Source organism: Myxozyma melibiosi (assembly GCF_037950935.1).
Source record: "Myxozyma melibiosi strain Phaff 52-87 chromosome Unknown BZA70scaffold_1, whole genome shotgun sequence".
Lineage (NCBI taxonomy): Eukaryota > Fungi > Ascomycota > Lipomycetes > Lipomycetales > Lipomycetaceae > Myxozyma > Myxozyma melibiosi.
Genome location: NW_027042915.1, coordinates 3875507 through 3902681, shown reverse-complemented (window position 1 = coordinate 3902681; position 27175 = coordinate 3875507). Strand labels below are relative to the sequence as shown.

General features: G+C 56.3%; 11 protein-coding genes across 11 annotated transcripts; 6 read left to right on the top strand and 5 right to left on the bottom strand.

Annotated features, from left to right (window-relative positions):
* The first annotated feature begins 344 nt into the window (after window positions 1-344).
* BZA70DRAFT_55680 (peroxisomal 3-oxoacyl-CoA thiolase) lies at window positions 345-1877 on the top strand. Its single transcript, XM_064915209.1, has 2 exons — window positions 345-1470; window positions 1552-1877. The coding sequence occupies exons 1-2, from the start codon at window positions 457-459 to the stop codon at window positions 1783-1785; spliced, it is 1248 nt and encodes a 415-aa protein (XP_064771628.1). The 5' UTR covers window positions 345-456; the 3' UTR covers window positions 1786-1877.
* On the bottom strand, window positions 1850-3721 carry BZA70DRAFT_56552 (methyltransferase TRM13-domain-containing protein). The gene is made up of 2 exons (XM_064915214.1): window positions 3291-3721; window positions 1850-3220 (listed from the first exon to the last, which is right to left on the bottom strand). The coding sequence occupies exons 1-2, from the start codon at window positions 3462-3464 to the stop codon at window positions 1970-1972; spliced, it is 1425 nt and encodes a 474-aa protein (XP_064771627.1). The 5' UTR covers window positions 3465-3721; the 3' UTR covers window positions 1850-1969.
* On the top strand, window positions 3132-4943 carry BZA70DRAFT_55644 (uncharacterized protein). The gene has a single exon (XM_064915208.1). The coding sequence runs from the start codon at window positions 3597-3599 to the stop codon at window positions 4647-4649; it is 1053 nt and encodes a 350-aa protein (XP_064771626.1). The 5' UTR covers window positions 3132-3596; the 3' UTR covers window positions 4650-4943.
* Window positions 4944-4953: 10 nt separating this feature from the next.
* On the bottom strand, window positions 4954-8766 carry BZA70DRAFT_265853 (sterol-sensing domain of SREBP cleavage-activation-domain-containing protein; the record flags this gene model as incomplete). The annotated part of the gene is made up of 3 exons (XM_064910987.1): window positions 4954-7875; window positions 7935-8696; window positions 8764-8766. 3 exons carry the CDS (start codon window positions 8764-8766, stop codon window positions 4954-4956), a joined length of 3687 nt encoding a protein of 1228 aa, XP_064771625.1.
* A 119-nt stretch (window positions 8767-8885) lies between these two features.
* BZA70DRAFT_55690 (chaperonin Cpn60/TCP-1 family) lies at window positions 8886-10973 on the bottom strand. The gene is made up of 3 exons (XM_064915210.1): window positions 10700-10973; window positions 10336-10637; window positions 8886-10276 (listed from the first exon to the last, which is right to left on the bottom strand). Exons 1-3 carry the CDS (start codon window positions 10853-10855, stop codon window positions 9079-9081), a joined length of 1656 nt encoding a protein of 551 aa, XP_064771624.1. The 5' UTR covers window positions 10856-10973; the 3' UTR covers window positions 8886-9078.
* A 1024-nt stretch (window positions 10974-11997) lies between these two features.
* Window positions 11998-14763, top strand: BZA70DRAFT_274139 (uncharacterized protein). The gene is made up of 6 exons (XM_064911940.1): window positions 11998-12050; window positions 12118-12317; window positions 12408-12439; window positions 12499-12761; window positions 12814-12992; window positions 13043-14763. The coding sequence occupies exons 1-6, from the start codon at window positions 12048-12050 to the stop codon at window positions 14658-14660; spliced, it is 2295 nt and encodes a 764-aa protein (XP_064771623.1). The 5' UTR covers window positions 11998-12047; the 3' UTR covers window positions 14661-14763.
* Window positions 14755-15920, top strand: BZA70DRAFT_274137 (uncharacterized protein). The gene is made up of 2 exons (XM_064911939.1): window positions 14755-15698; window positions 15764-15920. The coding sequence occupies exon 1, from the start codon at window positions 14974-14976 to the stop codon at window positions 15532-15534; it is 561 nt and encodes a 186-aa protein (XP_064771622.1). The 5' UTR covers window positions 14755-14973; the 3' UTR covers window positions 15535-15698; window positions 15764-15920.
* Window positions 15921-15947: 27 nt separating this feature from the next.
* Window positions 15948-17457, bottom strand: BZA70DRAFT_274133 (uncharacterized protein). Its single transcript, XM_064911938.1, has one exon. The coding sequence runs from the start codon at window positions 17229-17231 to the stop codon at window positions 16056-16058; it is 1176 nt and encodes a 391-aa protein (XP_064771621.1). The 5' UTR covers window positions 17232-17457; the 3' UTR covers window positions 15948-16055.
* A 534-nt stretch (window positions 17458-17991) lies between these two features.
* Window positions 17992-19254, top strand: BZA70DRAFT_274132 (fructose-bisphosphate aldolase). Its single transcript, XM_064911937.1, has one exon. It carries the CDS (start codon window positions 18120-18122, stop codon window positions 19002-19004), a length of 885 nt encoding a protein of 294 aa, XP_064771620.1. The 5' UTR covers window positions 17992-18119; the 3' UTR covers window positions 19005-19254.
* Window position 19255: 1 nt separating this feature from the next.
* Window positions 19256-24197, top strand: BZA70DRAFT_254852 (P-loop containing nucleoside triphosphate hydrolase protein). The gene is made up of 3 exons (XM_064910770.1): window positions 19256-19891; window positions 19964-22261; window positions 22314-24197. Exons 1-3 carry the CDS (start codon window positions 19309-19311, stop codon window positions 24020-24022), a joined length of 4590 nt encoding a protein of 1529 aa, XP_064771619.1. The 5' UTR covers window positions 19256-19308; the 3' UTR covers window positions 24023-24197.
* Window positions 24198-24288: 91 nt separating this feature from the next.
* Window positions 24289-26467, bottom strand: BZA70DRAFT_55476 (uncharacterized protein). Its single transcript, XM_064915206.1, has 3 exons — window positions 26147-26467; window positions 25845-26090; window positions 24289-25782 (listed from the first exon to the last, which is right to left on the bottom strand). Exons 1-3 carry the CDS (start codon window positions 26255-26257, stop codon window positions 24556-24558), a joined length of 1584 nt encoding a protein of 527 aa, XP_064771618.1. The 5' UTR covers window positions 26258-26467; the 3' UTR covers window positions 24289-24555.
* Window positions 26468-27175: the final 708 nt, after the last annotated feature.

Here is a 27175-nt window from a genome sequence, read left to right as displayed (position 1 = left end):
CATGATCATGCAACTAGAATATACAGCATTCATACACAGCAACTACAGAATACACCTTGTATTCATACTCTTACAGTATCTGATATTCACTCATCACAGACATGTGAGTGTCAGCAGCGGCTGCAGAGGGTTTCGTGCTGGCGGGGCAGCATCTGTCTGCAAGAGAGAATACCTGCAATATACAATACAATACAGTATAATACAATACAATACAATACACTACAGATTCTAAAGAATACTACTTCTTCTCTGTTAACAGTCTACATCCTCACCCACACCATCCCCGAGCGGTCTGCGGGTGACCGACTCTGAACCTCGGCAACTGCGGCGGGCGGCTTCCCCAGAAACAGTCCTCGGCTGCTTATTTCTCGCCCCGCTTCCGTCTCTACTTAACCTCTCCTTCCTCTCTTCTCTTCCTCTTCTCTTCATCACCTCTACTCTTCTATCATATTCACCATGGACCGCCTCTCTAACCTCGCCTCCCAACTCGCCCCCAACGACGCCTCCGCCGTCTCAAAACTCCTCGAAAAGCACCCCGACGACGTCGTCATCGTCGGCGCCTACAGATCCGCCCTCACAAAGGGTGGCAAGGGCGGCTTCAAGGACACCACCGCCGCTGACATCCTCACCGCAGTCCTCAAAGGCCTCATCGAGCGCACCGGCGTCGACCCAAAGTACCTCGGCGACGTCTGCGTCGGCAACGTCCTCGCCCCCGGCTCCGGCGTCACCGAGCACCGCGCCGCCTGCCTCGCCGCCGGCATCCCCTACTCCGTCCCCTACATCTCCATCAACCGCCAATGCTCCTCCGGCCTCATGTCCGTCGACCACATCTTCAAGGGCATCAAGACCGGCGACATCGACGCCGGCATCGGCGGTGGCGTCGAGAGTATGTCCATCAACTTTGGCCCGGGCTCGGTCTCGGAGTTTTCTGACTTTCTCGCAAACCACGAGGAGGGCAAGAAGTGCCTGATTCCTATGGGCGTCACCTCTGAGAACGTCGCCGAGGCGTATGGCGTCACCCGCAAGATGCAGGACGAGTTCGCCGCCGACTCATACCGCAAGGCCGAGGCCGCCCAGAAGGCCGGCAAGTTCAAGGAAGAGATCATCCCGATCAAGACCAAGTTCATCGATCCCAAGACCGAGCAAGTCTCTGAAATCGTCGTCTCCGAGGACGACGGAATCAGACCGGGCGTCACACCCGAGAGCTTATCAAAGATCCGCCCCGCGTTCAAGAAAGACGGCACCACGCACGCCGGCAACGCCTCCCAGATCTCGGACGGCGCGGCGGCGGTCTTGCTCGCGCGCAGATCCTTTGCCCAGAAGCAGGGCTGGCCTATCGTTGGAAAGTTTGTCGACTGCGCTGTCGTCGGCGTGCCTCCTGAGGTCATGGGCGTCGGACCCGCCGTCGCCATCCCTGCGGTTTTGGAGCGCAACGGTCTTACCAAGGACGATGTCGACATCTACGAGATTGTGCGTCTACCCTATTCTACTCTACTACTCTTCTACTCTACTACTCTTCTACTATACAGCACGCTAACATATCATTCACAGAACGAAGCCTTCGCCAGCCAATGTCTCTACTCCGTCCTCGACTGCAAGATCGACCCCGCAAAAGTCAACCCCAACGGCGGCGCCATCGCCTTCGGCCACCCGCTCGGCTGCACCGGCTCCCGCCAGATCGCAACCCTCATCCAGGAATTCAAGCAGTACAACAAGAAGATCGGTTTGACCTCCATGTGCATCGGCACCGGTATGGGCGCCGCCGCGATCATTACTGCTGAGTAGTTGCTGCTTTAGACGTGGGTGAACATCTGAGGTCTCTTGTTTCTTTTATTGTTTTTTGTCATTGTGATTGTGTCATTGTATTTTGTTATGAATAGGAATAAGACTGTCAGCATGCACTCATTAGTTGACAGTTTATATGTAATCTGTAGCAAGTCTCATAACCAGTAGTCATCTATCAACATATCTACACTCTACCAACCAGCAACCCAACATTCTCAAACGAAACCCCCCGCTCAACATACCTCACCAACCGCGCCTCATACCCCGGCATACTCCCTCGAACATGCTGCACGCGCGCATGATCCAGCACCGCGCGCACTTTAAACCCAATCTCCTCACGCTCCTCGATCGGTAGTCCAGACGGATGCTGCACCGCCGGCGCGCAATCTTCCTCGTCTGCCGCGTACTCCTCGTCCTCGTTCTCGTGCTCGGCGTCGTCAGATGATGCTTGCCTGCGCCGGCCGCAGACGGCCCACGAGCTCATCTTTGTCAGGATAGTGAAGCCGCGGCGGGTGACTTTGTCCGCGTGCGGAAGGTGACGCACGGGAAACGTCGCGTACGTGCATCTGTGTCGGCAGCAGAGCGCGATCAGCGCGCCCGCGAACGGGAGCGGGTGGTGGGTTTGTGGTGGGTGGGCGTAGTGCGCGAGGCATTGGAGCGTGAGATCTGTTGCTGCGCCGCAGAGGTGTTTGGATACCGCGACCATCTGTGACTGCGAGGAGGAAGGAGAAGAAGTAGAAGAAGGAGGGAGTTGGAGTTTTGGCGCAGCGACGAGGTCAAGGTCTTTGATATCAACCCGTAGTCTCTCGACTTGGGGAAGCGGACTTACGCCTGCTTCTTCAGAGTCGGCAATGATCTTATTATCCAGCTTCAACCGCATCGAATCCCTATCCACCAGCAAAAACCTCGTCCTCTCCCCCTTCTCCTCCTTGTTGTTCTTCCCAAGCAAAAAAACCAGCGCATGGTTCAAATACCGCGACAACTCCCCCCGTCCGCACCCAAACTCGACGTAGAAATTCCCGCACGCGAGAAGCTGTGCGGCCTCGAGATGCGCGATCAGTGAGGATTGCTGGATCGCGTGTTTCTTGTTGCTGAGCTGCGAGAGTCGAGGTTCGAGACTCGCGTGGGTAAGTTGTTGGAGCGGGTGGAGGTCTGCTGCGCTGCCAGAGGGGGAGGAGAGGGTGGAGTATGCCTGGTTTACGTAGGTGATCCAGGTTTTGTACTCCTCCGCCGAGACCTCCCTGCCCTCTTCTTCTTCTGCCTCGCGGTCTGCGTCGATATTCAAGACATTGACATCCGCCGAAAACCACGGCTCGCCCGCCGGTTCCAGCGCCCGCCTCGCTGCATTGCATTTCTTCAGATGTCGCTCGAGCTCCTGCTTCCGCACCGTATGCCCCGGGTCTAAAGGACACTTCACCCTATCCGCTTCGTCTTCCTACATATTCCATCAGCCTCTCTTTCTTCCAACTCTTCCTATCTCTAGCTAAGACAAGCCAAGAACTAACCTCTCTATGCTGCGCGCAAAACCGCGCGTCCGCCCGCCGCGTCATGTTGCAGCGCCGGAAATGCTTGTTCGGAAGCAGGTATTCGCATTGTAACCTAGCTTGTTTTGTCTTTGCTTTATTTTCTTTTTCGGATTTGTATTTCCGTTTATGTGAGGGTTCTGTTGTCATTGTCATTACTGAAGTGGTGAGAAGAGATGTTGGATGGAGACATAAAGACAGACGCAGTTGGGAGTTTCAAAAGTTTTTGATATTCACCTCCATCTCTCAACTTCACCACCTCACGAACAGTAGACATGACCCGATAACATGCCCACATCCTTCGCAGACCTCTCCTCCCACCGCACCCCCGTCCTCCGCCTCTACCGCGCCCTCCTCCGCCACACCCGCCTCCTCTCCACACCACCCACCTCCCCTCTCGCCGCCGACGCCGCCTTCCTGCGCTCCCACATCCGCTCCCAATTCCACGCATTCAAAGGCCTCCGCGCACCCACCGCTTGCCGCGACCGTCTTCTCTCCGCATTCGCAGACGAACGCACGTTAAGACTCGCGCTGCGCTCTGACTCCACGCACGACGAAATCCGCCGCCGCGTCGCGCTAATCAAACAAGTCAACCACGCGCGCGACCTCGAAACCAAAATCACCGCCGCGGAAGCGGCAGAAAAGAAAGACGCGAAAGAACGCAAACGGCGGCATATCACTGAAAAGTATGCGAAACCGCGGTACCTTGCCGCCGTGAAAAGGCAGTTTCCGCGCATGCCGCCCGCACGGCAGCGAGCGCGCGCGAAGGAGTTGGAGGAAGAACATACCCTTCGCGCGCGCGAGCGGAAGAAGCGGTACTACCTGCACCATCCGCGCGAGCCCGTGCTCGTCTTCCTCCAGGGCTCATACAAAGAATACGTAATCCGCCCGGCGTGGAGCACGCCGGAGAAACGGCACCGCGTGAACGCAAAGTTCGCGAGCCGGATCCGGACGTCGCAGAAGGCGGTCGATCGGCGGGCGATGTACGAGTTTTGGGCGGAGTTGGCGGCGCGGGAGGATGAGTGGGAGATGAAGGTTGAGATTCCGAATATATTGCGGCAGGCGGCGTCGGCGGAGGAGGAGGGGGGGAAGAAGGCGGAGATGATGGAGGTTGTGGAGCGGTACGCGGGTTGTACGTATCAGGAACTACATCGGAAGTTGGTGACGGAGGCGTATAAACAGTACATGGCGACAAGGAACGGGATCAGAGCGACGCGCCAGCGGACAGTCAACTTTCTCGAGTTTCAGAAGTGGCAGGTTCATCGCTGGCGACCGCAGATTAAGAAGCATTTTACCTTCACCGAGCAGGAGTTGCAGGATGCGTGGCTCGAGGTTGAGTAGCATCTTATGTACATACTACAGACAGGATAGAATAGTCTATAGGACATATGATTACAATGTGATACACACAAAGAAACAACAAAACCCTTTCACAGGTCCAAAGCAGCGCGAAAAACGAATGATTACATATATCACAAAAAGTAGAAAACAACACAAATCAAAAAAAGAAAAATCTCCATAGTACGAACAAAAGAACACTTGCAAGAAAGAAACACACAATAGATAGGAAAAAAAGAAATAATTTACATAGCCAGATTAACTACAAAGAACAAACAGACAATTTTTTCTTTCTCTCAATTACATCTCAAAACCGAGCTCCGCCGCCCATCAAACCCCCCCTACGAGCGCTGCCGCCCATCAGCCCGCCTCGGGTCAGCCCGCCCCCTGCGTGCCGCGCGCCGTTCATCAGGCCCCCGCTCATCAGGCCGCCGCCATGCCCGCTCGATGCGACGCGCATCGGGCTCGCGGCGGGGGATCCGATACTTCCTCTCGAGTCCGAGCGGCGGCCTGCGCGGCGTCTGCGCGAGACGTACGCGAGCCCGACGTCGTCGTCGTCGACGGAGTTGTCGTTCGGCGAGATGATTTCCTCAGAGCCAAAGTACAGCACGCGCACCGTGTTGCCGAACCCAATCACCGTCGACCGGTGGCCTAGTTTCGCGACCGGGCCGATGTGCGAGACGAGTAGGTCCTGCACGTTCGGGTGCACGTGGTAGTGGTGGGTATGTCGTTTCTTGCGCCGGCGCGCCGAGGTGCCTGGTTTTGGGTATTCTTCGCCGTTGCCGTTGGTATCCGCGTCGTACTCTTCGTCCGATGACGAGCTGTATGTGCGCTGTCGCGTGCGCGACCGCGGGTACCGCTGCAGGTCCCGGTGGATGTTGTCCGGTCGGAGGTCGTACGTGTTGACGGTGCCGTCCATGCCCATCGTCCAGCCTTCCCAGCATTCTTCCTTGACCTGGCCATCTGAACTTCTACCATACTTTTTCAACGCGACCTCGTTTCCTGCCGCCGCCGGACCACTGCCGTTCGCCACGCGATGATGCAGCCCTTCTGAGGTTGAATGGCCGTCGTTGGTGTGTGAGGCCGAGTGGATCGCGAGATCGGCCAACGTGCTTGTCTTGCGACGGATGCCCATCACGACGTTGATATCAGTGACCTCCCACCCGCTGACGTCCGCGAGCCAATGTTGTCGCTCCAGCACGCCTTCGAATCCGATACATCGTTTTTCTCGCGGATCTCGCTCGACTCGCAAGCAGATGTTTTTCCTCGCCCGGTTCGTCGCCACAAACGTGTGCATGATCATCATCCCCGACTCACGCTCGGTGTAGACGATGCACAGCGTCGCGATCGTCGAACATCCGCAGAACGGACAGTGCTGGGTGTGGTCATGGAACGCGTGTAGCGAGCCCCGTCGGTACTGCCCGATTTGAAATTCCTTGACAATCGTCCCGGTCTGCACGTCAATCAGATCAAGCTTGATCCCCCGCGTACGGAGGACCATTCCGATCTGCGGCAACGGCACGATCGACATAATCTCGTTCGGGTTCTGCGGCTTGTTTTGTGCGTTCGAGGTCAGGATGTCGGGTTTCGGGTTCATCGGGTTGAGGATCTGCTGCTGCTCGAGAATCACAGTCATTCCCGGCCGCAGATCGAGCTTTTGCGAGATCCACGTCGTTCGGACCAGCATCGTAATCACGATATTCCCGGCCCTCGTAGCCGAAACAATGCGCTTCGGCAACCGCGGCGTGAACAGCTTCTCGGCAGAGTCCAGCGTCTCGTCCGTGATCTTGTGCTCAAACACAACCCCGCTCGAGTCCGTCGCGATCTGGTACAGCATCCCGTTCCGGCCAACGACGACCAAGTTCACGCGCGTCACCATGCCCGGCACTTTTTCCGTCAAAAACAGAATCGCCGCCGGCGCCGCGTTCTCGAGTCCCGCGAGCTCGACCGTCCACACGAAGCGCGAGGTCGCGATCGACCAGCAGTGCACTTTGCCGCTCTTGCTGCAGATCGCCAGAAACCGGCCGTCGGTGTCGAGCGCGATCGCACTCACCGGCCATGTCGTGGGCTCGGACGGCAGCGGGACTTTGCTCGCCTTGAGCTTCTTGTGCGACGAGCTGTTGACTTGCCAGATGAAGATCTTGTGGTCGAGACCGAGCGAGGCGACGAGGCCGTTGGACGAGGTCGCGAGCCGGACGACGTCGAGCGAGTGGCAGCCGGACAGGTCTTTGGTGACAAACACGGGGCTCGATCGAAATCGCGGATCGGAAGCGGCTTCGTCGCGCACGTCGCGGAGCATGTGTTGCAGGACGAGCGCGGTGGTGAGAAGCGCGAGGATGAGGAGGGTGACGAAGAACACGCCGGAGGAGGGCAGGATTGCGGAGGAGGAGAGGGAGGAGGTTAGAGAAGGGTCGGCGACGAATAAGTCCTGCGTACTGTTTGTTGCGATGGTGAAGTAGTCTGGCTCGTAAAACTCGACGGAGATTGATGACCGGCCGGGGGGGAGAAGAGCAGCCAGATCGTCAGCTATGCAGCTGAAAAACTCTGGTATCCTGCACCATACGCTTGATCTGTGGCCGGCTATTAACGAGGACCAGTGCATTGTGAGGAGAGAAGATGGAATGAGCTGGCCAAGATAGTGGAACTGGATGAGCAGCAAGAAGCAACCCATCACAGCTGTGCCGGCGGTTGTGGTTGTCGGCACTCGACCTCTGGTGAAGTATCCGAGGATCTTTGGGAACGGATTCCATGATCTTTGAACCGACTCGTCGAGGGCGAGAATGTCGTCGTCATCCGAGTCATCGGCGTCGTTTGAAGGCGCGTCGAGACTGGACTGGATGAGATCCTCGAGCTCGAGCCGGCGGACGTCGATCGAGAGCACGGCGACGAAGTAGGACATGTGGAGGAAGTAGTCGATGATGAGAGCGAGGACTGTGAAAATGCAAATCTGGCGCACGGGAGGCGACGTGAGGATGCCGGCGAGGACGAGGATGCCGATGTTTGAGAGGTAGGTGACTGTGGAGAGGAAGCCAACTTTTCCGAGTGCGGTGCCGATGCGCACTGTTGCTGGCTGGTCGGGTTTTGTGTATGCGAGCGCATTTAGGAGACGGAACATGTTTTCTGTGGCGAGGACGAAGAAGATGAAGGGGAAGGAGGAGATGGGTAGACGGGCCGAGTCGGCGTCGAGCCAGTGCAGGAGCGTGGCGGCGCCAGCTAGCGAGAGGGCGACCTGAGAGAATTGAGTCAGTAGATAGAGACGGAATGATTAAAAGGAGAAATGGAGCATACCTCCACCATGAAGGCGACAAAGAGACCGTATTTTGAGCGCATGGCGGGCATGCGTTTTAGGGAGATGACGAGGTAGATGAGGGCGGCGAGGTAGGCGGCGGCGAGGATGAATCCAGAGACCGGGGAGAAGGTGGGGATGTGACGGAGGATGCCGACGGTGGAGTGGGCGGAGTAGCGGGTCTCGAGGTTGTCGCCGTCAATGGATTTGATGGAGGATGTCCAGAGGGCGTCGGTGGAATGGGAGGTGGAGATAAGAGATAGGATTAGAGAGTCGTTTGCGACGAGAGCGGAGGGAGCGCGGGAGAGAGTTGAGGAGGGGAAGGGATCAGCGAGGAAGGCGTCTCGGGAAGGCCAGAGCTCGGTGGGGGATAGGATGGAGGAGGAGGAGGTGGAGGAGGTGGAGGAGGTGGAGGGAGAGGAGGAGGAATCGAGCGCATGGGAGACGGAGGAGGTTATAGCCCACGCAATCTGGAGAGAGTCTGAGAGCGGCCCGCGAAGCCAGGCCTGTCTGACGACGAGATCCGGGGGGGAGGAGGCGGAGAGGTCATCCCAGACATAGTCGAGGCCGGGGGATCTAATCACGTCAACAGCGCCGGGGAACGCGAGGACGAGGGCGAGAGCGGCGGCGACGAGGATGACGATCTGGGGGGAGTAGACGACGAAGACGGCGAGCTGACGGAAGTACTGGAAGAGAACGCTGTCCGGCATGAGGTCGTTTGCGTAGCGCGTGCCGCGGAAGAGGGCGAGCACGGCGGTCCGGAGCTAAGAGGAGGGTGGTGAGCAGAGGAGGAGGAGAGGGATTGGGGAGGGGGAGGCGGGGTTGACTAACCATTGAGTGCTCAGTAAAGCAGTACCATCGACGGAGAAGCTCTTCTCAGCGGGTTCGAGACAGAGGCAGCTGTTTGTGGGGATAAACCGATGGGGAAGAGGAGGAGGAGGAGGAGCAAGAACGAGGAAGAAGAAGAAGACGACGAGCGACGGAGCCAAACTCAAAACCCAAAACTCATCAAAGTTTGTCTGCTTCTTGACTGTTTGATATTCAGCTTATGACTTGTGTATTTGCAATTGTATTGTATTCTCTTATATATACTGTGTACTTGTATTCATACTCTTCTCCTCGATAAACACCGTATTTACATCAGATTTACATCATCGGCATCCCCCGGCCCCGGCCACGCCCCCGCGCTCCCGTTCCCGCCCCCTGCGCCGGGCTCTCCTCGTTCTTCACCGTCTCGTCGACGCTCAGAATCAGACAGGCCGCCTCCGCAGCGCTCTGGATCGCATTCACCTTCACCAGCGCGGGCTCCCACACAAACTTCTCCATATTGTTTGCAATATCCTCGTTCTCAAAGTCAATGCCTGCCCACACCTCGCCCCGGCCGTGCCGCATCCGCAGTCGGTTCAGCAGGTCTGTAGCATCAAACCCGGCGTTATCGCACAGCTGTCGCGGGATCACCTCAAGCGCCTTTGCAAACGCCGCAATCACGAGCTGCTGCTTGCCCGCAATCGTGCGCGAGTACTCCCGCAAGTATCGGCTCAGCTCCATCTCGATCGCGCCGCCGCCCGCGACGACAGAGTTGTTCTTCACCGCGCGCTTCACAATCATGATCGCGTCGTGCATCGACCGCTCGACCTCCTCGATGAACTGGTCGGCGCCGCCTCGCAGCACGAGCGTGCACGTCTTGGCCTTCGGGCACCCGCTGAACAAGTTGAAGCGCTCGCCGCCAATCTGTCGCTCCTCAAACTTCTCGCACGTGCCCAGGTACTCGGGCTTGATGTCGGTGCACGTCGACTGCACGCTGCCGCCGACGGCAGACACAACCCGGTCGAGATCGTCGGCCGTGACTCGGCCGGCGCAAAACACGTTGCGGTCGGCAAAGTACTGCGTCGCCAGATCGCCGATCGGGAGCTTGGACAGCACAATCTGCGCGCCGGTGTTGTAGATCGCCTCGAGCTTGTCGTAGATGATTTTCCATTCGGCGTCGACGATGGCCTGGTACTCGCTCACTTGCTCGATGCGAACTTCGGCGTTGTCTTTCTCGGCCTTGAGCTCGAGCTCGACGTTGAGCGTCACAATCTTGGGGTTTGTGAATGCCTTGGGCTGCTGCTCGAAACCAGCGTAGGAAAACGTCTTTTTGAACGCGACACCGTCGACAAGGAACGAGTCTTCGAGGTTACCGCCCGAGATCTTCTTGACGCCAATCATCTTCTCGTCAAGATCGTCCTGGTCAAGCGCGAGAACGGCGTCGACAGCCATCTTCTTGAACAGGGCGTCGTTGCGATGAATCAGTTTTGATGACATGGCGGTGGCCGCGCACTTTTCGAGCAGGTCTCTGAATTCACTGGGAGGTGTTAGAATGAGTTTGATGAGCAGCAGCAGAGATAATGAGAAATAACATACGTAGGATTTGAACGATCAATGGTAACAGCGAGCTCTTTAATCTTATTGACGGCAAGCAGGGCAGCCTTGCGGTATCCCTTTGCGACGATATGGGTGGAGACGCCTTCCTCGACAAAGGCCTTGCTCTCGCGGAGCAGTTCGCCGGCGATGACGGTGACACTGGTTGTTCCGTCGCCGACCTCGGCATCCTGCGAGCGAGAGATGTCGACGAGGACCTTTGCGGCGGGATGGACGACGTCCAGGAGTTTTAGGATCGTGGCACCGTCGTTTGAGATGGTGGTGTCTCCTTTCGATCCGACAATCTGGTGATGTTAGTTATCGAATAAACAAAGACAGATACAGATACAAATAGAGATGAACATACAAGGATATCAGAGCCCAATGGACCAAGGGTCGGTCTGATTGTGTCCTGGATCGCAAGACAGGCGTTGATGTTGCTGATAATCTGGCCGCGGCCCTGGGACGTGTCGGTGCCCTCTTTGAGCACGACGATCGTCGGTGTCTGTCCTCCAAAGTTCATTGCAGCAGTGCTCTGGGAGGATTGTGGATGATGATAAGAATTGAATCGACGGAGACAGAAGAGACGGAGATGGAGCAGAGGGTGAACTTGCTGAGACGCGTAGTCGCGCGCGAGAAGGTGAAGGAAAATTTGTGTGGCCGAGGTGAGGCGGTGGTGGCGGTGCGCGGTCTGCTTCAGGTGCTGATAACTGCAATACAGCAACTGCTTCTCATCTAATTCACAGTGAGGATGCTCAGATTACTAGATATCTACTCACTCTCATGGACAAAAACACCCCGGTCGATCCACGGCAGCTGCGACGCAGGATCAGGGTCGTGATCAGAACTCACGGCGACAACGGCCAGTTCTACTACCCAGACGGGACTATCAGGCCAGACGACGATGACGACTTGGAGACTCTTTCAGACTGGGTTGGAAGGAGGTTGAAGGGGGCTGTTACGTGGTTGGACGGTGTTTTGTTTCGGTCTACTGAGATCAAGGAGAAGAATGAGCAGATACATGATCAGCACGATCAGCACAATCAGCACCAGGGCGATAGCAAGAACAACGACAGCAACGACAACGACAACAACGACAACGACAACGACAACGACAACGACAACAACAACAACGATACCCAACATCATCAACATCAACAAGACTCATCATCTAAATCAAATGACAGCAGCAGATCAAGACACAACACGCACTCTGACCAGAACCCACAATGACCTGCACTTCTCTCCTCTTTCTTATACCTCTCCTCTCATCTCTTTCTAATACCTCTTCTCACGATACCTTGTCTATACAATGTCTCTGTCTGTGTCCTCTTACGGCGCTGGCTTCTTTCTTTCTCTTTTATTTGTGCAATTGTTGTCTTGTCGTCTCTGCTGTCTCTGCATCTGTTGCTTGCTGTCTCTTGTCTGCTGCCTGTCTCTAGTCCTCTGCTATCAACAGCACTCTCCCCCTCCATTAATAATAACAATCACTTCTTCTCTAATAATAACAATACTCAACTATCCTCTTCTTAATTCTTTAATATCTATAAATCATCTCCTTCTTACCATACAAATAGCACTGCTGCATTGTAGATATCGCGAAACCCTAACCAGCCTCGGTGTATCCAAACCGCCAGGCTGTTAACTCTCATCCAACCTCCTTCCATCGCCATCACCAACAACCTTCCATCCATCTTCTACCTGTCTTTGTTGCAATGGTGTGTTATTCCTCTTATCTACCACATACATCTACTCTTCCTCCAAACACACTGCTAACAACACCAGGATTTCGAGGAGATCGAGGAGCTCGACGGCGTCCGCTTCAGCTGGAACGTCTTCCCCTCCACCAGGCTCGAGGCTTCCCGCACCGTCGTCCCCATCGCTGCCCTCTACACTCCCTTGAAAGAGCGTCCGGATTTGTCGGTTCTTCAGTATGAGCCCGTCACCTGCCGTGCTCCCTGTCGCGCGGTCCTCAATCCGTACTGGTACGTCTGTTGTTCTTTCTCATTCCGACCCGCCATCCCCCCTCCTCCTCATTGTCCATGCTAATCAATTCGCTCTTCTATCTTATCCAGCCAGCTCGATATACGCGCAAAGCTCTGGATCTGTATGATTCCCTTCCTCTAATAATCCACTCCCTTCCTCCCTACCATACTAACTTCTCAGGCCCCTTCTGTCTTTCCCGCAACCAGCTTCCGGCCCACTACAAAGACATCAGCCCACAGTCTCTCCCGCACGAGCTCCTGCCAAAGTCGACAACAATCGAGTACGTCCTTGCGCGTCCGGTTCAGTCGCCGCCCATATTCGTCTTTGTCGTCGACACATGCCAGACCGAGGAGAACCTGCAGGCCCTCAAGGATTCCATCATCGTCAGCTTGAGCTTGATGCCGCCTAATGCTCTTGTTGGACTCATTACCTTTGGTACTACTGTAAGTAGATTCCCAAGTCTGTTCTACAGATTGATGTCTAATACACTCATAGGCCCAAGTTCATGAGCTCGGATACGCCGAGTGCGCAAAGTCGTATGTCTTTAGAGGCGGAAAGGAGTACACGGCAAAGCAGATCCAGGAAATGCTCGGTCTTTTGGCGTCCAACCTCCGTCCTACCGCCCCTGCTGCGCCTGGACGTCCTGCTGTCCAACCATTCGGAGCTGCTGCTAGGTACTTATCACCCACATATACGTCTTCTCTACCGCTCTAACAAATCATAGATTCCTGATGCCCATCCAGCAATGCGAGTTCCAGCTCACCAACATCCTCGAGCAACTCCAGCCCGATCCCTGGCCGGTTGCGAACGACAAGCGTGCGCTGCGTTGCACCGGTGTCGCGTTATCGGTCGCGATTGGCCTTCTCGAGACTTCCTTCCCCAACACCGGTGCTCGGGTGATGCTGTTCGCTGGTGGACCCGGCACCGAGGGTCCGGGAATGGTTGTCGGACCTGAGCTTCGCGAGGCTATTCGTTCGCACCACGACATCGAGCGGGATAATGCCAAGCACTACAAAAAAGCGGTGAAGTTTTACGAGGCGCTTGCGAAGCGCGCGGCGGCGAACGGGCATATTGTCGATATTTTCGCGGGATGCTACGATCAGATTGGAATGCTGGAGATGAAGTCGCTGCCAAACTCCACCGGCGGAACGTTGATCCTCGCGGACGCGTTCACGACTGCAATTTTCAAGCAGAGTTTCCAGCGCATGTTCAACAAGGATCCGCAGGGCCAATTGCAGATGGGGTTCAATGCCACGCTGGAAGTGCTGACGACGAAGGAGTTGAAGGTATCGGGCCTGATCGGCCATGCGGTGTCGATGAACAAAAAGTCGGCGTCGGTGGGCGAGACCGAGATTGGGATTGGAAACACGTGCGCGTGGAAGATGTGCGGGATCACGCCCGGGTCGTCGTACGCGACGTACTTTGAGGTCGTGACGCAGGGGACGCCGGCCGCGCAGCCGCAGAGCCCGCAGCGAGGCCTGATTCAGTATCTGACGTTTTACCAGCATGCGTCTGGCACGTACCGGCTCCGGGTTACTACGCTTGCGCGCAACCTTACGGCGGGCGGCGACCCTGCGATCGCGCAGTCGTTTGACCAGGAAGCGGCTGCGGTGCTGATGGCGCGGATTGCGGTGTTCAAGGCCGAGGTTGACGACGGGCCGGACGTGCTGCGCTGGACTGACCGGATGCTGATTAGGCTGTGCCAGAAGTTTGCGGATTACCGCAAGGACGACCCGAGCTCGTTCCGGCTGTCGCAGAACTTCAGTCTGTATCCGCAGTTTATGTTCCACCTTCGTCGGTCGCAGTTCTTGCAGGTGTTTAACAACTCGCCTGACGAGACTGCGTTTTATAGACACGTGCTGAACCGCGAGGACGTTACAAACTCGTTGATTATGATCCAGCCCACGCTGATCTCGTTCACGTTCGATCAGCCGCCGCACCCTGTTCTTCTCGACTCGGTGTCGATCAAGCCGGACCATATCCTCCTGCTCGACACGTTCTTCCACGTCCTGATCTTCCACGGCGAGACGATCGCGCAGTGGCGCAAGGCAGGCTACCAAGACCAGCCCGAGTACCAATCCTTCCGGGACCTGCTTGCGGCGCCGCGCGAGGAAGCCGCGGAGTTGCTCGTCGACCGGTTCCCGTTGCCGCGGTTCGTGGACACGGAGGCGGGAGGGTCGCAGGCGCGGTTTTTGCTGTCGAAGCTGAATCCGTCGACGACGCACCAGAGCGGGGGCGCGTACGGCGGGGCGACGGGGTCTGCGGTCGTGTTGACTGACGATGTCAGTTTGCAGACGTTTATGGGGCATTTGCAAAAGTTGGCGGTGACGGGGACGTCGTGAGGGACGTCGTGGTGATGTAGAGGTGATGCTATATTATACTATATTATATATACAGTTGTGCTTGTTGTTTGTGCTGTAATTTGTTTTAATGTATTTGTTTATAGTATTTACAGTAGTGGTGGAGTAGTAGTAGTTGAGCAGAGTAGAGCAGAAAGCCAAAACCACGCGCCGAGCTCAACCCACCACAAGCAAAACTCCACACTCCACAACCATCCCCCGCAGCAAATACAAACAAACCAACATCGACACATCTCTGACTACAGCTTCTGAGATCAATTGAGGAATTTCTGAGATTAATTGAGGGATTGTAATCATGTCAGAGACGGAGGATATCTCAATGACGCCGTCGTCAGAACGATCGAGGTCGCGCTCGTCGTCGTCCGTGCCGTCGCCGAGTTCTACGCCTTCTGCGTCGCCGAGGAAGAGGAGTGCGTACCGGGATGGATCGTCACAGGAGAAGAGAGAGGATGGGTATGAGGAGGAGAGTATGTCTACAGCGGCGACGACGCCCGCGCTCACGCGAACAGGGTCGGCGAGCGCGTACACGATCCCGGTCTCGCACCGGTCCTCGTTCTCGTCCAAGAGCGAGCCCGGCGCCGATACCGACTCTGGCGGCGCGGTGATCACGCCCGCGACGCCGGCGAACGTGGCTGTCTACGCGATCGAGTACGTGCAGGGTCTGCTGCAGGAGCGGGCGCGCAAGGTGCTGGGTGTCGGGCGACGGCGGGCAAAGTCGTCGGCGCGGGACTGGGTTAGTACGGCTGAGGTTGTCGTGTTGGATTTAGGTGATCGCGGGTTGGATTTTGTGCAGATGGTGCTGAGGCTGTGGATTGAGCGGCCGGTGTTTGCTGTGAGTAGTAGTTGCTGTTGTTGATGAGAGGGTGGGATGCGAGCTGACGGTTGTGTAGGCGTTTGTGACGTTGCAGATTGGGTTTGCTGCGGTGCCGGTGGTGGTGGTTATGATGAATCTGGTGGTTGTGATGTCTGTCGTGATTGTGCTTGCGGCGATAACCTCCGCCATCCTCATCTCATTCGCAGGTATCTCCCTCCCTCTCTCTCTTTCGTTCTCTCTCTCTTTCTTGACGTGAACTGACGACATCTAGCACTGGCGTTAATCGGATTACTAGCCGCGTCGGGGATATTAGCGACGGGCGCGTGGATGTTTGCCGCGGTGGGGATCGTGGTGTTGCAGCGGGCGATTGTTTTGGGTACTGCGCTTTTTGGAGGGGGTGGGGAGGTGTATGAGGATGGGAAGGAGGGGTGGGTGGAGTAGGAGGAGGGGGAGTAATATGGCGTTTGTTTGTTTATGTTGATACTTATATCTGTCGAATTCAAAAGCTTTGCAATAAACGATATTTGTCTCTCTGTCGTATTCAGAAAAAAGAAGGAGGTACTCTAATACTTTACGATACTACCAGTCGCATTCAGACGAACCTCCACAATCCGATTCTCGTTAAAAGCCAGGATGACACCCGGGTCCGTGAAGCAGAAATTCGCAATCCCCCCCGGAATCAGAATCTTTCCAATCAAGATCCCGTCCGAGTTCCATACCTGGATGCCGTCCGAGCAGCCAGAGTACACGTTTCCCTCTGTATCGGTTTTGATGCCGTCCGGCGCGGCGGAGTCAGCGAATGCAAAGACGCGTTTGTTGAGGAGTATGTATGGCCGATTTGGCTTTGTGGACGCGGGCGAGAGGACGACGTCGAAAGCGTAGATTGTGCCTGGTACGTCGCTGATTTTGCCGCCGAGGCCGTTGGACGCGTTTGTGTCTGAGATGTAGCAGGTTTTAAAGTCCGGCGCGAAGGAGATGCCGTTCGGGCGCTTGAAGCCGTCGGCGACGACGCGCAGGTTTCCCGTGGCTGGGTTGAAGCAGTAGACTTGGGTGGGCAGGTTCTGGACAGTGCGCAGGTTCTGGATGATGGCGTAGTCTGGGTCGGTGAACCAGATTGTGCCGTCGAGCGGGAGGACGACGACGTCGTTTGGGCAGTTGAGCGGGCGGCCGTGGAAGTGGTTGAGGAGGACTTGAGAGGCGTAGGGCGGGTGGACGTCCATGTAGACGAGGGCGCCGGAGAGGGCGTCGCCGTAGCCTTGGGAGCAGAAGAGGGCGCCGTCGTTGTAGTTTATGCCGCCGTTTGCGGTGGGGATGTCGGGCGAGGGGGAGATCTTCTCCCAGGAGTAGGTGCCGCCTGGGGTGTCGGGGGCTTTGATTTTGGAGATCTGGATTGATTTGTGGGTTGGGTTGGCGGACGGGTCGGGGTAGAACTGGTTTGAGGTGAAGAAGCATTCGCGGGAGGAAGGGATCCAGATACCAGCTTCGTGAGCGAAGCGGAAAGAGGAGTCCTGAGCGACGACGCGGAGGGAGGGGGACGGGCCGAGGAGGGCGAGGAAGTCGTCGTCAAAGACGGCAAAGGGGCGGAGACAGAGGTTGTGGGGGGAGGTGCGGAGGTCGAGGGGCGAGGAGGTGGAGGCGATGGTTGCGGAGGGGGAGAAGGCGGGGGGTTCAGCGGAGCGGCGGGGGGTTGTGGGGAGGACTGAGAGGAGGGCGGGGGAGATGCGTTGGATGAGGTCCATGGTGAGTAGTAGATAGTAGAGAGCTGTAGAGATGAAGAGTGGAGAGTGAGAGTAGTAGAGATATAGAAAGAGAGAAGTAGAGAGGAGGATGAGTAGAGGAGATATCAGAGGATAGCGATTAGCCTAATTCGGATACTTTTCCGGAGTCATGAGTAGTTAGTACAGTAGTAAGCAACAAGCTATGGCGTAGAGTGGAAGAGTAGTAGAATTGAATATAGAGTAGAAGAGTATTGCAATTGAATATAGATGTAGAAGAGATATAAGAGATATAAGAGAATAAGAGAATAAGAGATGTCAGTGACTGCTCTGCTGCTTCACTGCTGCTAACCACACTACCAATACCACTACTCTGATAGGTTTACGCTGATCCTGCTCTTACTAACCACTGACACTAATATTGACTGATTGATGACTACCTACACTTTCTCTCACCTTTCACTGCACTTCACTCCACTGAATCTACTATTCTGCTGCTCCGGGGATGGGCCCGACTGCGGTGCCGGAGGTGATTACGTCAGCGATGACCAACTCCCGCGGGGGTAGCACCGAAAATGGGGGGCACCATAAAAGATGGGGGGGCACATTACAGCTGAGTAGTGTTGCTGCAATACTGTTGTGCTGTTCAGTTACAAGTTATAATAACAATAAGAATAACAATAGAGTCAATGCTTTATATCAAGAACTTCTTTATATAACCATCCATACAATAAACAACAAGAACAACACAAACAAGAAAGCGACCTGGGGAAAGAAGCCGCACGCGCGGGGTGTCGCCGGGCGTCGTCGGCAGAAAGGCCGTCGCTCGTCGCTATAAAGTCTTCTTCTCTTCTTCACCACTTCCTCGCTCTCTATATCTTGCTATAGTCAATTACACTCACTATCATCACCATGCCCGCCTACCCCGAAAACAACCGCACCTGGCAGATCCTGCAGGCCGCCGAGCGTGGCGGCTACGCTGTGCCCGCCTTCAACTGCTACAACGCCGACGGTGTCCTCGGATCCATCAAAGCGGCCGAGAACCTCAACGCGCCCGCGATGGTCGAGATCTTCCCGTTCTCGCTGCACTTCCACGGCCCCGAGTTTGTCAAGTTCGCGGCCGCGGCCTGCCACGCCGCTAAAGTGCCGATCGCGCTCCACCTCGACCACTGCACCCTCCCCGCCGACGTGTACACCGCGCTCGAGCTGCCGTTCGACTCCATCATGGTCGACGCCTCGACCGAGGACCCCGAGGCGAACATCGAGTTTGTGTCAAAGATCGTCAAGATGGCCGAGGAGCGCGGCATCACGATCGAGGCCGAGATGGGCCGCATCCAGGGCGGCGAAGACGGCGTGCCGACTGTCGACATGGAGGCGCTCTACACCGAGCCCGAGTTCGCGGCCGACTTTATGCAAAAGACGGGTGTGCACTACCTCGCGCCGTCGTTTGGAAACATCCACGGACCGTACCCGCCTGGTGGGCCCGAGAAGTACTGGCAGCTCGACCGACTGGCCAAGATCAAGGAGCTCAACCCCACGATCCCGCTGGTTTTGCACGGCGCGTACCCGATCATCCCTGATCTGTACAAGAAGACCGTCGAGCTCGGGATGCGCAAGGTGAACCTCAACCGTAACCTGCACGACGACTACCTCGACTACCTGAAGGAGAACATCGGAAAGGTCGAGATGACCGGTCTGCAGGAGAATTCGATCGCGCTCTGGGTGAAGGAAGCCGAGCGGTGTATCAAGATGCTTGGCTGTGATGGCAAGGCCGGGGATGTCAAGCCTATTGTTTAGTTGTAGTTATAGAGTCTTTATATCATTTTTATTACCTATATCCCTTATATCTCTTATATCACTTATCAACTCCAGCTTATTCATAGCTTACTTCTCTCTCTCCCTTCTTACTACAGCAAACCCGCAATTGGACGATGACAAATGACAATGTCATCACTAATCAATTACTAATCAACGGAGTTAAGCTGCGGTGCGTTTGAGCAAAACCCTAATATTCCGTCATCACTGCCTTCTTCCTCCTCTCCTCCTATCTGTCTCTTCACCACCTCTCCTCCCTCTTCACCACCCCTCCACCACGCAGACAATGCAGTCCGTACTCGCGCCGGACAGGCTCGGGGCCTTCGACTTCCCCGTCTCCTCCCCCGCCCTCAATGGCTTCTGCCGCGACCCCGAAGGCTGGGGCCCCGTCTCCGAGGACTACGACTTCACGCCCTGCTTCGCCGAGGGCACCCTCGTAGACCTCGTCGCCCTCTTCGTCATCGTCCTCGGCTCTATCCAGATCTCTGCTCTGTTCAAAGTCAAGCCCATCCCGACCCGCAAGAACTGGCACTACTGGACCAAGCTTGCCCTTGTTGCTCTCAACGCCCTCACCGTCCTGGGCACCGCCCGCCAGATGGTCGACATCTACGACGACGCCCTCCTCGACGTCCGTCTGTATGCTGCCGTCTTGAGCTTCTTTGGTTACCTCGTTGCTCTCTACCTCCATCATCTTGAGCACAACCGCATGCGCTACGCAAACGGCGTCTTGCTCTTCTTCTGGCTCTTTGTCGTCCTCGCGGATGGTATCAGGCTCGTCAGCTTCGTCAACCGCGAAGCTCACATCTTGTATCCGCAATTCATCACTGCCTTTGGTTTCTCCTTCATCCTCTCCATCATCACTTTTGTCCGTATGTATTCCTCTTTTTTCTCCCTACTCCTTCTTATCTCTATCTCTATTCTCTTATCTAACCCCATCACAGTCGAGGCGTTCGTGCCAAAGGCAAAGTCCAGCTACGAAGTCCTCGCCCAGGAAGGTGACGAGTCGCCTCTCGACCGTGCCAACCTCTTCTCGCGTCTTACCTTTGAATGGATGACCCCGATGATGAAACTCGGATACGAGACCTATCTCACCGAAGAAGACCTCCCCGGCCTCGCCAAAGGTGATAAGACCGCCGAGTGCCGTGTCAGCTTCGAGCGCTACTGGGACCGTCAGAAAGCGTCAAAGAACCCGTCGATGGTCCGCGCTCTTATCCGCGCATTCGGGTCCTCGTACTTTATCGCCATGCTCTTCAAGATGGCCACCGACATTCTCGCATTCTCGCAGCCGCGCCTGCTCAGACGCCTTATTCTCTTCATCAACTCCTACAACGAGGGAACCCCCGACCCCTTCACCAGCGGCGTCGTCATTGCTCTCTCGTTCTTTTTCGTCTCCATCGCCCAGACCGCTTGCCAGCACCAGCACTTCCAGCGCACTATGGTCGCCGGCATGCGCGTCAAGTCCGCGCTCGTGTCCACAATCTACCGCAAGGCCGTCGTGCTCTCTGGCGAGGCCAAGACCGCAAAGTCGACCGGTGATATCGTCAACCTGATGTCGGTCGACGCCCAGCGTCTCCAGGATATCACCCAGAACGGTATGGTGCTCTGGTCCGGCCCGTTCCAGATCTTCCTCTGCCTGTACTCGCTCTACGGACTCCTCGGATCGAGCATGTGGGCCGGCGTCTTTGTCATGGTTGTCATGATCCCCACCAACGGATTCATCGCCAAGAAGCAGCGCGCCCTGCAAAAGTCCCAGATGAAGACCAAGGACCAGCGTACCCGTCTCACTACCGAGATCCTGACAAACATAAAGTCCGTCAAGCTTTACGGCTGGGAGGCGCCCTACATGGAGAAGCTCCGCCACGTCCGAAACGATCTCGAGCTCCAGAACTTGAGAATCATGGGCATCTACTCTGCCGTCTCCTCCTTCCTCTGGGCCTGCGCTCCGTTCTTGGTCTCCTGCTCGACCTTTGGTCTCTTTGTCTTTACCTCCGGCATCCCTCTCTCCACCGACATCGTCTTCCCCGCGCTCTCGCTCTTCAACCTGCTCACTTTCCCGCTCGCCATGTTTCCCCAGGCCATCACGAACCTGGTCGAGTCATCTGTGTCTGCAAACAGACTCCAGGAGTTCCTGCTCTCGCCCGAGCTCCAGGACGACGCCGTCGAGCGCAAGGAGGCTGTTACTGAAATCGGCAAGGAGACCGTCGTCGTCCGCAACGGTACTTTCCTCTGGGACGAGAGCAAGAAGAACGCGCCCGCGCTCAAAAACATCAACTTTATCGCGCGCAAGGGCGAGCTCGCTTGTGTCGTCGGCCGCGTCGGATCCGGAAAGTCGGGTTTCATGCAGGCCATCCTCGGTGAACTCTACAAAGAGCATGGCTCTGTTACTGTCAGCGGCCGCGTTGCCTACGCGAGCCAGTCTTCGTGGATCATGAACGCGACCGTGAAGGAGAACATCACTTTTGGCTCGCGCTTCCAGGCTGACTTTTACGAAAAGACAATCAAGGCCTGTGCTTTGGTTGAGGATTTCCTGGCCCTTCCCGACGGCGACGAGACGATCGTCGGCGAGAAGGGAATCTCGCTCTCGGGCGGACAAAAGGCGCGTCTGTCGCTCGCCCGTGCTGTCTATGCCCGCGCTGATATCTACGTGCTCGATGACCCGCTCTCGGCTGTCGACCAGCACGTCGGCCGACACCTGATTGACAACGTGCTCGGCGCTGACGGTTTGCTGGCGACCAAGACACGTATCCTGGCGACGAACGCCATCACTGTCCTGTCGCAGGCATCAAACATCTCGATGATCCGCAGCGGCGAGATTGTTGAGCAGGGAACGTACGACGAGGTCATGAACAAAAAGGCCGAGATCTACAACCTGATCAAGGAGTACGGAAAGAAGGCTGCCGGACCGAGCGAAGAGGAGAGCGAGGGAAGCCTCGCGTCGCCTCCTAACGAGGAGTCCGCCGTCGACGACTCGGCCGAGGTCTCGGACGAGGAAGCGGCTCTGAAGCGCCCTGCCGACCGACGCGCTAGTATCAGCACTCTCAGACGTGCTTCGACCGCCAGTCTGACGAGACCAAAGTTGATTGACGAGGAGGGTCAGAAGAGATCGCGGCAGTCGAAGGAGCATCTCGAGCAGGGCCAGGTCAAGTGGACTGTGTACAAGGAGTACGCCAAGGCTGCGAACTTGTACGGTGTCATTTTGTTTATGGTTCTTTTGATTGCCTCGCAGGGCATCTCTGTTTGTAAGTGTCTTTTCGAGTTTATATTGTGAACGGCTGCTAACAAAGTATATAGTGGGCAACATTTGGCTTGAGCACTGGTCTGAGGTCAACACCGAGAGCGACAGCAACCCCCATATTGGCATGTACCTCGGCGTTTACCTCTTCTTTGGAATCTTTGCGTCGTCGCTCACGGTCTGCCACACGCTCGTTTTGTTTATCTTCTGCACGATCCAGGCCGCGCGCACGCTGCACAACCGCATGGCGGAGTGCGTTATCCGGTCGCCGATGTCGTTCTTCGACACGACGCCGATCGGCCGCATCATCAACCGGTTTACGACCGACATCTACCGAATCGACGAAGTGCTCACGCGCGTGTTTTCAATGTTTTTCAACAACACCATCCGCGTCGGCTTCACGCTTCTCGTCATCTCCACCACGACACCCGCGTTCCTGTTCCTCGTCATCCCGCTCACGCTGCTGTATCTCTACTACCAGCGCTTCTACCTGCGCACCTCGCGCGAGCTCAAGCGTCTCGACTCTGTCTCGCGCAGTCCGATCTACGCCCACTTCCAAGAGTCGCTCAGCGGCCTGTCCACGATCCGCGCGTTCCGCCAGATCGAGCGGTTCGAGAACGTGAACGAGACCCACGTGGACTATAACCTGCGCGCGTACTTCCCGTCGATCAGCGCCAACCGCTGGCTGTCTGTGCGTCTCGAGTTTATTGGCTCGGTGATTATCTTTGCCAGCGCGGGGCTTTCGATTATTTCGGTGTCGTCGGGCACGGTGCGCGCGGGTCTTGTCGGTCTTGCGATGAGTTACGCGCTGCAGATCACGCAGAGTTTGTCGTGGATCGTGCGGATGACGGTCGAGGTTGAGGTTAACACGGTCTCGGTCGAGCGCGTGCTCGAGTACTCGCAACTGCCGAGCGAGGCGCCGATGGTGATCAAGGGCCACCGACCGCCTGCGTCGTGGCCGACCTCGGGCGAGCTCGTGTTTGACCACTACTCCACGCGGTACCGCGAGGGCCTCGACCTCGTGCTGAAGGACATCAACCTGCACATCAACCCGAAGGAGAAAGTCGGCATCGTCGGCCGCACGGGCGCGGGCAAGTCGTCGCTCACGCTGTCGCTGTTCCGCATGATCGAGGCCGCCGAGGGCCATATCGACATCGACAACCTCAACACGTCGACGATCGGCCTGTCGGATCTGCGACACCGGCTCGCGATTATTCCGCAGGATTCGCAGGCGTTCGAGGGCACGATCAGGGATAACTTGGACCCGTCGCACGCGCACGACGATACGGAGCTGTGGGAGGTGCTTGAGCTGTCGCATTTGAAGGAGCATGTCTCGCGAATGGACGGCGGGCTTGACGCGCGCGTGGCGGAAGCCGGTTCGAATCTGTCTGTCGGCCAGCGACAGCTGATGTCCCTTGCGCGCGCACTACTCACGCCCTCCAAGATCCTCGTCCTCGACGAAGCCACCGCGGCCGTCGACGTCGAAACCGACCAACTTCTGCAAGAAACGATCCGCAAAGAATTCAAAGACCGCACGATCCTCACGATCGCGCACCGGCTCAACACGATCATCGACAGCGACAAGATCGTGGTGCTGAGCGCGGGCAAAGTCGCCGAGTTTGACTCGCCCGAGAAGTTGCTGGCGGACAAGACTTCGATGTTTTATTCGCTTTGTAAGCAGGGTGGGCTTGTGCGTGAGGGAGGCGAGACGGTGGATGGGGGAGCGTTCGTGTCGCCTTTGGGGGAGGATAAGTTGGATAAGGAGTAGGAGTAGGAGTCAAAATGAAAGAGTAGTGAAAGACGAAAATTTTATGAAAGTGAAAGATTTTGCATTGTTTGTCGTGGTGTGGTTTTTTGCTTTTTATATATAGTTTGCTGAACTAAATCATCAAGAAGATAATGCTGTATTGCCAAATTAAGAATAAGTTTTGATTAAAACAAGGAAACTCCTAACACATGTAAAACAAAATACAAGAGACGAGAAAGAGAGAGAGGGGGGGGGTTACTGAGCAGCAGTCGACGTGGTAGCGGCGTCCTCCTCTTCTTCTTCGGGTGCGTCTTCAAGTGTTGGTTGATGGGTGGTCTGCGTGGGGATTTTGGTGGGCGGAGGAGGAGGCGCGGGATCGGTGGAGCTGGATGTGGTGGGTGGTTGTGTCTCTGTCTGATTCGATAACGCCGACTCAGACTCAGAAGAAGAAGAAGACTCAGAAGAAGAAGAATCAACGACAGTCGTCACCGGCACCCCAAAACTCGCAAGCGGATCCACAGGCGGCACCCCGAGCACGCCGTTCCCGAGCGGAATCACGTACTGCAGCGTCGACAGCGTGATCCAGACGTTATCCCTGATCTGCAGCTGCTGCAGGCCGTTGCGGTACTGCCGCATCGGGAGTAACGCCCAGCCTTGGGGGAGGACGAAGGTCTCTGGGAGGGCGATCGCGGCGGCGGGGGTGGGTGAGGGGGTGGTGGTGGTGGTGGGGGGTTGAGGGGGGAATGGGCGTTTTGGGGGTCGTAGGGGGTGGGTGGGGTGCGAGATGGGAGGGGGATTGTGCCGGCTTGTGGGGGGAAGAGGTCACGTAGGTCGTAGGGCGGGACCGCTGGGACTTGTTGCGCATCTGCTTGCTGCTGCTGTTGCTGTTGCTGCTGCGGTTGCTGCGGTTGCTGCGGTTGTGGAGCGGCTGCTGCTGGGGTGGGAGTTGCAGAGTCGAGCACGGGACGACGGCATGTTGGACACCGTTGCTGACGTTCAAGCCAGCTTCGCAGACATCCAAAGTGGAGGACATGTCCGCAGGGTAATTTCTTCGGCCGCATGCGCTCATGCTGGACTCTGCGTCTGCGGTGGGCAGTGTTGCTGCTGCTGGTATCGGTCGGAGACGAAGGCGGGTCAGCGACGACGACCATTTCCTCGCGACAGATGATGCATGTAGTTTCGCGCTCGACGTCTTCAGCCGTAGCGTCCGGGTACCGGTTGTTCATCTGCGAGGTAGCCTGTCTGTAGCGCATAAAGTCGCGGATCCGGCCGACGAACGAGCGCGTGGTCAGGTAGAGGTCGCGGACGATGTGCAAGGGGAGGCCGTAGACGGTCACGACGAGGATGAAGAACGGGAGGTAGATGAAGAGTTTGACGAGGTCGGTTAGCAGGTCGAGGTAGAACATGAACTCGCCCTTGCGTTCCCAGCCGTCGACTTCGCCTTCTTCAATCTCAAACCCGAATTCGTCGTCCTCGTCCTCGTCTTCGGGCGCGGCGTGACTCGCAGCAGCAGCGGCAGCAGCAGCGGCAGCAGCGGCGGCGGCCTTCGACACGATCCGCAGCTCGATCAGCGAGAGAATGTACCGGCCGGTGGTAGCCATGGCGGAGGTAGAGAGGATTGCGAATTCGAACGCAAACATGACCATCATGTTTGGCCCGCGGGAGGAGATGTCGTCGAGCGCGTAGCAGATGAGTTTGAAGTCGACGACTTTGAGCAGGAAGAGCGTGATTGAGACGCGGAGGTGGAAGAGGATTGGGGAGGAGGGGGTTACTTGTTCCATCTGCGCCGGCTGTTAGTGATTGCTTTGAGTCAAGAGCACAAGAGAGAGAGGGAGGGACATACGTATTCAACACGATCAGCAACAAGCCAGTGAAAAATCTTAAGAAACAGCAACGTGACAAACATAAACAGAAACAGCGCGTCAAAGTCGTCTCTGAAGATCGTCATCGCCAGACACGTCTCGGTGACGGCATACCAGGTTTTCTCATACAGATGCTCGACCTCGATCACGCGTAGCCTGCCAAACAAAATCGTTTGTAAAATCCGGCCAATTAAGACTGCGACAAAGACGCCCATGTTTGCGAGGATCTGGGAGATGTGGTTAGATCGCCTGATGGGGGATATACATGAAGAGAGATAAGTACCATTAGACATGCGTTGCTCTGCGCGAGGTAGACGCACGCGGAGTAGAAATTAGGGCGCTGCTGGAACGCCGACAGCACGATTCCGATCGCGAGAACCGTGCTGGTCTGCATACGAAAGATAGTAGTTAGCAATCCGCTCTGCTTGTTTGCGATGTGGTTATATCCGGGGAGATCAGATTGATATCCAGATACCACCACCACACGCCAATTCCTCGAGACTCAACCTCAAGACTCAACCTCAGGACGCAACAGGGAAGACTACGTACAGCACCATAAACCGCTAGACGCATCTTATGTCTTGAGAACGCGACAGACTGATGAATTGCGAAGAAGAGCAGCTGGTCGAGTCGGAAGTCTGTCCGTCTACGTGTCTCCAAGTACTTTGTCAGCAGAAGTTGTCGTCACATGATTGTTATTTTATTGAGGGTCTGGTGGTGTATGAGTAAGTTGTTATGTAAGGTGAACAGACGCCGGAAGTGGAAGAGGGCTCGAACTGGCTTTTGAGGGAGGTGTGCTGAGAGTTATAGACTTTTATATAGTAACGGACCCTGCACATGTGCCTGTGTGCGGAGGAGTTAGATGGAGAGCAGCGCAGGTGAGGAGGAATGATGCTTGATTGTTTATCCGAAGATAGAGACGAGAGCGCAGGACATTGTTGGAATTCACTCGGATACCGCACGGCGCGGCTGCATCGATCTCAATCACGCAGAAGATCATCAGTGACGATGGGCTGAGGAATGAGTGAGCGAGTGCTATACAAGATCGTATAGGATCGATCGGCACGGCCGAGGTGTTGCCTGCTTCTACTACTATAGTTGTCGTCGTCGATGGTTCTCGCGCGCGCGCGCTTGGATATGTTGATAGTCTGCTCGGAAGACTGAATTTCCCGAGCCGGCCGTCAGGAACGCCTTGGTCTGCTAGTCTACCGCAAAAGCAAAAGCGACCGGAAAGGAAAGGAAAAAGCAAGCAGTCCGCCGCTGCCGTGCGGCCCCTTTCGCAATCCATCACCTCTCCTTCTCGTCAATTCAG